This window comes from Arachis ipaensis, chromosome B04 (assembly GCF_000816755.2).
Source record: "Arachis ipaensis cultivar K30076 chromosome B04, Araip1.1, whole genome shotgun sequence".
Lineage (NCBI taxonomy): Eukaryota > Viridiplantae > Streptophyta > Magnoliopsida > Fabales > Fabaceae > Arachis > Arachis ipaensis.
In genome coordinates, this window is record NC_029788.2 from 158,899 (window position 1) to 168,240 (window position 9,342).

Below are 9,342 nucleotides of genomic sequence, written 5' to 3' on the forward strand. Positions count from 1 at the left end.
TATCATTTCCCAAAAATTCAACACACAAGCTCTAAGTATCCAATTATGAAGTCTTTGTCGATATTTATTAGTAGATGATATTTAATATTCAAACTTAGAATTGGTTAAGTTAAAATGATATTTAGTAATTAGTAGGAAGAATTATTTTAATACGAACAACACTTTTTGGTAGGAATGAATCTTCTCGTTTTTTTCAGTTAAGAGTATGAAGTGTGATTTTTAACCTTTTAATGTTTTCTTTTGGTCTCACCTATAAAATGTATGGTAAAAAATCATATTTTATCCCCTCAAGTCGTGAGAAAAAAATTAAAAGGATCCAATTCCGACCATTAAATCTTATATTAGATAAATTTTAATTAGGTCCTTTTTAACTATTTTTTGCTAAATAATACAAATATTTTTTGGAATATTCGTTTTTGTATTTGATATAAGATGGATTAGAGAATATTCTAAGAGCAAAATTTTAGTATTATTGTATTTTTTTTAAATAATAATTAATAAGAATTTAATTATAAATTTTATCTAATATAGAGATTCAATTATTAAACTTTTAAACTATAAAGATCTAATTAAAAATTTAATAAAAATATAAAAACTAGGAACATAATTAAACCTTGAAGGAAATACCACCATAGTTGAATTGCTTACACTTACTTACATCTGTATCTAACTTGAGTAGTAGATAAAATGATTCATCAAATAAAACATGTATAACTAGAAAATGGATGTTTAAAACAACCGTAATTTCTATCGGTAGAAATATAATTAGTGGTATCCATTGGGAGATTGCAACATAAAGAACATAGATTGAAAAAGAAGAATAAAAAATTATTGTTATAGAAGTAAGTGAATTCGAAGTTATTACTGTAAAATAAGTGAAACTAGAGAATAACAAATTCTTAAAAGAGCTTGTGGCAAGTTTATAAATTACAAAGTGTAATTAGCTCAATTGAGAGACTACTTTGGTCTACCTTTTAACACGTAGATGTGAAAGTGAAGCAAAATTGCTGATGCCTGTGCGCGCGCATATATTACATACTTTGCTTTGGAATATTTAGATTCTGTCAAACCTGGTTTTGATTTTTGTAATGTCTTAAAAATTCATAATTACTGAAGTTTAATGAAAACAACTGTCAAAATGGTTGAGAACAACTAATATCCATCTCTGGGCATACTTATGCACAAGATTTGTCGAGAGGCATAACACCAAACTCAACAGATTAAAATCTGAAACTTTTTCGTCTTTTATTTATAGGTGCTTCATTGGCCTCCATTTTAGTAGGTGTCTTCATATTTTAAAGATATATTATTTTATAAACACTAGTTTTCTAATCCTTGTAGTTCTTTTGAATTAATTCTAATAATATTTCACAAAACGGGAAAATGTTAATACACAAGATTAGTGTAATATAAGAAGCCCTAAAAAAAGGTTATGATAACGCTTGTAAACCAAAATTTGATAACATGAGATTTGAGATTAAAAATACATGATAATGATATAACAATTGAGGGGAGGAAAAAAGGAAAGAAAAATTCACTGTACAATTGACATCGGTGGATATTATCCACCATACCCACTGTAACAATCTGGTTACTGACGGTGGTGCACCTGCCATGTCTTTCAAGGGACTCAAAGTAACAGCTGCATTTATCATGATAACGCAATAATGCAGCATAGAATATTGTGTATATGAATGAGGGAATAGACAGAGAAGACAACAGGTGAAAGGTGGAATCTTTAGCATTTACAGGCTTCAAATTTTAACCAGAATGCGCCAAATGCGGGGCAGCACCTCATGAATTTTCATCACAAAATTCAGACTGGGACCCACCTGGATGCAAATCCGGAGGAGACCATTGATCTGGCACCATGAGAAAATATGCACTCATGGCTTTCCTAAACCGTTTCTTGTACTGCTGAGGTGATATAACAGTTGGAGAAGTGTTCTTAGGTCCACCGAGAATGCCTGAGGTCTTGACCCAAGTTTCAAGGTGCTTGTCCCATGTATACTGTCTCATGAAATCAATTATGCCTAAAACCAGCTCATGTTTATCCTCATCCACACCAACCAGCAATGAGTAGTCCATCACATATATTGACTGCAACAAATACCAACATTATATTACCAAAGAATAATATATAGTAAAACAAATAGAGAGTAGCTTGCAAGTGCTTGCAGCATGTTACTGTTACATGGATGTGATTTTCTTTTCTTTTCCTCTTTGGTGGCGGGGCAGGGTGGGGTGGGGAGATTGATGGTATGTGGCAAAATAACCCACAAAGGTGCAGTATAATTCTACAGTGTGAATAATGAAAATAAGAGCAGTTAGACATACCGCAAGGAATGCAGTGTCATTCCACACAGCCCTCTCAAGCAACCGTTTTGCCTTGTTCCCAACAAATATTGGAGACGTTGGCATAGATTCAATTAGATTCTGATCCAGCAGGACTTTATTGCTTCCAGTTGTATCTGGATTGTACCGTGATCGAGACGAACCTTTGAGATCATAAAGCCGTCTAATGTTACGCCTATAGAGGAGATTTTCCATAACCAAGACATCCATTTTAGTTTCCTTCCCCCCTTTGAGGTGCTTTGATGTTACCTTCAAAGTGCAAGTGTACTCAATGAAAACAGACACACTAGTATAAAAATGGTTGTTCCATATCTATGATGCACTCATTTATGGCTATGACTAAAAAGTACACAAGCACTTCATCAATAACAATTTCTCTACAACTTGAAATACGTGAAAATGTTATTAGTAAAAAATTCTATATATCAAAATTAAAGCAAATTTTAAAAGAAAATGTACCTGATAAATGCCCAAGATTTTTGCAAGGCAAGTTGGACTTCCAGTACTGATTGACTCAGATAAGTACTTAAAATATGCTGGTGCAAACTTGATGAATGACTCAAGCTCTGTCTTTGTAACCTGCTTGATTATAAATCTATCATCCAGGGTTTTTGCAAAGAAAACATTGCTCTTTCCTCCTTGGGCCCCCCACTTCTTGCAACGACTAAGGGACCTCACGAAATCTGTCTCAGAAGGGCAACATGTTCTTCTCAGGGCCTCAAATCTCTTTGCAAAGTAACAAGTAACTGTATATTTCACCTTTGCAAGGGAGTTGCTATCATCACTAAAAGACACCCTGGCATGCAAATCTTTGGTGTATAAGAGTGGGTCACCAACCAGCAAACTCTGAGATCCAGCAGTGGACAACATGCTCTCATCAGAGGACCCAAAACTCCTGTAGCTACTAGCAATTGACTCATCAAAAGAGCTAAGAGAAAGTAGACTGGTTGTATCAAAAAGTGGCAATGAAACTGAACTGTCAGCACTGTCTTTAGCTTTGTCAGATTCAGACATTTGGACATGATAATCGATTGACATAAGCACATATGATATGATACTAGTAGGTTCATCATCATATACAGCCACTATGGCATCATTTATACCGGCATGAAGAAGCAGTCTGGCTCCATTCTGGCGCTCCAACTCTCGAAATGATAAAATGTGGACTGGGTTGTAATCAACAAGCTTCTGACTGTTGAACGCAGAAGTTTTGTTGATTGAACTAAAGAGGTTGGCAAAAGGCATCCCAGGCCATCTAGTATCAAGCCCCTTTGAAAGCAATTTAGAGTCATTATCAGCAGTATAGTTCTCACAATTTGATTTTGCTGCCACTAAAGTTGCCTCAGGTGAATGAACCATCATAGCTGAATCAGGAGGTGAAGAACCATTTATTGGGTGAGTTTCACCAGTCCATGCAGCATCAAGGGTATCGGACAAATTACCCATAATAGGAAATTCTCCCTCTGACAAAGCCCTCCGTACAGATCCTCCAATCTCTGGGGACTCAGATTTATCATTGACATTTGCACCAGCAGAGAGTGAGAGATTAACCTTGTCATGAGTAGTGTCTTTACCCATCTCCCCACCGTTAGTCACTTCACCAGACGTGCTAAGGTTGCTAGCATTTTCCAAATTATGGCTTCCATCAGGTTTTGATTCCAAAACAGAGGAATCAAAACTGCTATGACCTCTTGCTGGCCTGGCAGCTCCATCTGCCTCTACAACCTTCTCCCTAGAACCAATTGACTTCTCTCTCTGACAGGAATTCCTGGGATCTCCTAGAAAATTTATTCTAGATGCATATATCAGGCGCTGGTCCCAAACAAGTGAAAGGAGGAGGATATGTCTGCGTAATTTATTGAGCTCTAGAATATCAACCACAGGCTGGCCAGCTTTGACCTCTTTATGCACCAACTTTTGTAACAAGTCCTAAGTAATCCAGCATTATAATTGGAAATCAAATATAAGCAAACTATCATCTTAGTCAAAGAAAATCTACAAGTGTTAAATGAGCCAACACCAATACTGATATATTCAGGACAAAGTACATATTTTGTAGAAAAACACCAATTCTTTTTTTTTAGAAAGCTCTTAGAACACATCATAAGTGGAGGGATAGATATATAGTAATAATAATTATAACAAATTAGGAAAATAGAATCTGGTTGAAATTTCTTATTAAAATCATCAGGGAACCTTTTTCCCTTTGCTTTCTTCTTGTTTTTGTTATGTTTTGTTTTTTCTTTTCTTTTTTTCTTTTGTTTTTCCTTTTTTTCTTATTAAAATCAAACAACCAACCTCTAATTCTTCTCTCTCTTTCTGCACCATCTCTTTAAGTTCAGAAACTAGATGCTTAACATCTGAAACTCTATTTCCTCCCACCCGCAGCCCAGTATCTGAGACCTTCTCTAAAAGTTGATGTAATACATTACGCACTTCACTAAACAGTACTTCAGCCCTGTTCTGAACCTGGTGGTTAAGATCAATAATCTCATCAGTACAGGAGAACCCAGAACCGAATGCAATATCTCAACTACGATTAGCATACCAACCTCAATTGCTTCTCTCTTTAGCCAGTCCTGATTATCATAGTTGAATTCAAGTTTAGGTGGGGGAAGATAAACAGAATGGAGGTCAATAGAAGCATAGCGAAAGCAGGCAACCATCTTCCCAAAACTGCATTTAAAGACAATGATTCAACAAAACAACCAAAAGTTTGATGCAAATGTACTCAATTTTATTGGGCACATAAAGTACTTCAATCAAGAGAAGGAAGTGCATTTCTCAAAAGAACTGTTTGTTTAATCAGTACAGAAATGCAAGATTAAGAGTAGTTTACTCTTACATATGCTTGAGCTTAATAAATAACTGGCTCAAATTTTTATTCCGTGATTAACCACAAAAGAAATTTGAGCATACAAGTAAAAAATAAGGGGTGTATCCAGCAATCATATTTTCATGGTTTTCTAATGCCCACTTTATTGAATGAGAATGTGACATATGATTAAACAAAACCACAGAACATTGTAAGCATACCAAGTTCAGCACACTCTTGCTCGTTAAAATCTCCCAACATACCTACTTTCAACCTGTTTGGTTTAGACTCTCATCAATGCCAGCTGGCATTTGGAAGAAGGAAGTCACTACTTCCTTGCAAGAAGATTACACTTGAAATCATGATTTCAAATTGGAAAACAGACATCGGATAGATTCAATTTAGATAGAGTAAGCATACCCATAGAATCTTAAACAGTCTCTGTGCAGAGAATGACCACAACTTGCAACCCTGCTTGCTGCTGCATGATTTGAAAAACTCAACTCCAAAAACTTCCCAAAGGATAAGCCCCACGCTGCATCAGACATAACTACTCTTCGTGTAGCAGGAGGGAAACCATTTACACGAGGACATTTCAAGCACCTATGCCACATCCATATTTTACCTTCACGTTCACCTGGTAAAGGAAACTCAGATAGTTTCTTAACAGAGATGGTCAGGCTCCCTTGTCGGTGAGTATAACAATGAACATGAGCTTCAGATGGCATGTCACACGAGCGGCAAATGTAACTCTACAAGGAAATGTAAATCAGTTGGAATCATAGGTCAACCATTTGTGACGAAATTTATAAAGGAAAAGAATTGGTAAGAACAAACACCTGATCAAATAGCTGATCTCTTAAAAATCGTCCCAAAGGCTTATCAGAACTTCCATAGTATTTAATTCGTACAAGATGGGACCTTTCGCAAACAGTTCCTTTCCACACACAACGTGTTGATAAGAAGACCAAGATACTCTGATGATCTGAAGTTGAGGGAGGAAAATCCTCTTTTGAAGGTATCATGTCATCATAGATTCTGTTATTATTATCATGTTTTCCATAAAGTGGCTCAGGGTTACATCCCAGACATGCAGACGATGCTGTAGCTTTGATCTGGTTATCTCCAACTGACCCTGAAGGCTCCAAGGTGCCAAAAGAATCTGAAGTAAGATCATTGTTCAACATGGTTTCCCTTCTCTTCTCTTGTCTGTATTGAGAGAAATCTTTGGGGTGTTGATTATCACCCGCCTTGGAAGAATAATTAGGGAGGAAACCACTGCAATAGGAAGATGCAGTCTCCTCAGCTGGTTGGAAGGCATTGCCAGAGACTTCATGTGTGTGAACCGAGTCACCCATCAGTGGTTTTTCAATGAAACTGCTACAGGTAGACAGGGTCTTCTCAATTCTGAGGCCATAATTAGAATTTGGTATTTTAATGGGTTCAGCTCCCTGATGCTCTCTAGGAGTGAGAATAGAATATCCAGGAATAGTAGAAATTGATCTTTCAATACAAGATGGTTTATCTGGTAATGCCACGGTTATTGGAGATTTCAAGGGAAACTCTAGAGGTGAAGCACCTTCATCAGCCAGAAAAGATGTCTCCAGCGCCAGATGATAGGCTGCAAAGACTCCATATTGGACCACATGTTTCACCTTCTTCAACTCATCCCCACTAGCACCCCTGAGCAAGATCTTCAAAACACCAACACACACACACACACACAAGCAAAATAAATAAATAAAGAAATAAAAAAAAAGCGAAGCAAACAAATAACCTTTCTTCATCAATAATTATTCTGGACTAATTATGTCAAACCAATTTGCTATATTGCTACATTATTTTGGTTCCCTTCACCATGATCATTCAATCTTTTAAAATGATTAAACAAAATAATGTTTGATTGCAATTTACAAAGGAAATCATTCATGCCTGAGTAACATAAATTACAGAAGAAGTTTCCTTCTTGCAGTTGTTAACTATGTTGTCTGCTTTTCTTCACATTGTGGAAGTGTTAGTAAGGGATTGGGGATCTATCAGCCAAAAGTTTTGAATATAGGTCTAACAGCACTTCAGTTCCTATGTGCATTGTGAACATATGTAATACTAAAATTGAATCATGTCTAAAAATATTTCAGGTTATAGAACTTACAGTGCAACCCAGAGGTTTTGGGCAACCCTCAAAGAACATCAAAGTTTTTGTTGATTTTTTTCCACATTGCCCAGCACTACCATGCTCCTCAAAAAATTTGTCAACATGGAATGCTTCACAATAACCCACCTTTTGGGATGTTAGATGATCAATTGAAGGGACAATCTGTGCCCCAGTGCAACGGGCAATACGCTCTAAAAGTGGTTTTTTAATATTCAAAACAAGTGATATGTCTTTAGCAAGAAGGTATTCTTGAGCATAACGAGATACTGACTTCTCTACCAAAAGCACATTTGGGTGATGAGCACCAATCTTTGCAACTGCCATCTTCAAATGGTCCATTTCCTGCAGAAGAATAAAAAGACCACGAAACTCAGAACTTGTATTATAATAGAAACAAGATGAAAGAAAGACGACTTAGTATGCTTGGTAAGGTCAGAAATTGAGATCACATAAAAAGGAAAATTTTCATACATAAGCACCAATAACAGATAACACTACACACAGTTGTCAAGTGCATTTTTATCCATGAATATTTGTGTAACTATTAAGTCTTAAGAGATAGTTGGGTGGAGAGAACCTGCTGTAACAAAGTATCCACACTTGATAGCTGGTTAGAGATTCGCTGATACTCCAAAGCTCCTCCAAGTATAAGAAAACGTGGTTTATCAAATTTTGACGTCATTCGACGATGGGCCACATTCTTCTTGCAAACAACTCCTTTAACCACCATGCTGTAAAGACAAAAATTGAACATCAAGAATATGCAGAGACAGATAATAAAATACAATAAATATACTCACACGACACACTTCAATTCATCAGCCTCCTAAGAGAAAACATAAAATAAATTTTGTATGATAAAAATAGAAAGAAAAACCTCACAGATTTGTATTACACTACTACCAATATCCCTATAAAATAGAAACAGAAAATATATGCATGTAGTTTATTTTTGTATTTTCTTTTTCCATCTCTAGTGGGAGAATTATAATATCACACTAACATTACAATGTTCGTTCTCAATTTACTTCTTTTAGTTACAACTCAAACTCTTGGAAGAAATCATTAGTTTTATGACCAGTCCATCATTCATTTCTCTTTAGTCTTACCTTTCATTTCGGTGTCCACAGGCTATGCATTTGACCTTTACATATCCACCAGGATCCATACCTCCACCCCTGCTCATATCAGGCTTCAGAAGTGTAGCAGCTTCCCATGACAAAGCTGTAATTATATCCAACCAACTATCTTTGCCATTTTCATCATAACTAGGTATGTTTTCCACCTGCAAAAGCTGAGCTACCAGAGCTCTAAAATGCCCCTCCACTACTGTCTTCAAGGCCTTCCTATGCTCCTCACCTGATTTATCTCTGCTACGATATTCTCCAGAGCCAAAGCTAACAGAGGATTGCAGATATCCCCATTCTCCAGTGGTAGTAGTACCATCATCTTCATCATCATCAAAAGGAACAGCTTCTCTATCATCCTCTTCATCTTCTGGCTCAGGAGGGAGCCAAAGAAGTCCATTATTCTCAAAATCTACAGGCTCAATATTATTACTTGCCTCATTATACGGAGGTGATATGCATCCTTCCACATGATCGTGCTGATCAGCCTTCCCAGGTTCTTGGATCCCATCTATGCCTACAAGATCAAGATCCGAAGGTGACGTTGCGCAACTCAAACTTTTTGCCTCAACGTTATCTCCATTATGATGCATTTCATGAGGTTCATACACATGATCAATCCCATGAATGTTAATTGGATCCTCATAGTCATTGGCATGAGAATAATGCCTTGACTCTGTATCAGAATGATAGGCAACATAATCATCATCATCATCATCACTCCTGGCTCAGAACAATCAACATACAAATAACATTAAGAACAGAAACAATTAAATATCGGATAAAACACCAGATGCACGATGATAGTTTGATGCACTAGCCAAATATATTATTGAATTCGTCAATTAACCAGAGCCTTTAAATAACATTAAGATCTAATGTGGAAAGGT

The 9,342-nt window shown here is 36.4% G+C and overlaps 1 protein-coding gene across 5 annotated transcripts in view; it reads right to left on the reverse strand.

Annotated features, from left to right (window-relative positions):
* Positions 1,406-9,342, reverse strand: part of LOC107638426 (1-phosphatidylinositol-3-phosphate 5-kinase FAB1B) — a 10,399-nt gene continuing 2,462 nt past the window's right edge. For all 5 annotated transcript variants that reach the window (XM_021120267.1, XM_016341686.2, XM_016341683.2 and 2 more), the window contains 10 exons: positions 8,435-9,175; positions 7,903-8,056; positions 7,323-7,667; positions 6,010-6,864; positions 5,591-5,922; positions 4,908-5,031; positions 4,654-4,824; positions 2,815-4,284; positions 2,338-2,604; positions 1,406-2,100 (listed from right to left, as the gene is read on the reverse strand). In XM_021120267.1, coding sequence (XP_020975926.1) covers positions 1,795-2,100; positions 2,338-2,604; positions 2,815-4,284; positions 4,654-4,824; positions 4,908-5,031; positions 5,591-5,922; positions 6,010-6,864; positions 7,323-7,667; positions 7,903-8,056; positions 8,435-9,175 — 4,765 coding nt within the window. In that variant the 3' untranslated portion in view covers positions 1,406-1,794. The remainder of the gene's footprint in view (positions 2,101-2,337; positions 2,605-2,814; positions 4,285-4,653; positions 4,825-4,907; positions 5,032-5,590; positions 5,923-6,009; positions 6,865-7,322; positions 7,668-7,902; positions 8,057-8,434; positions 9,176-9,342) is intronic.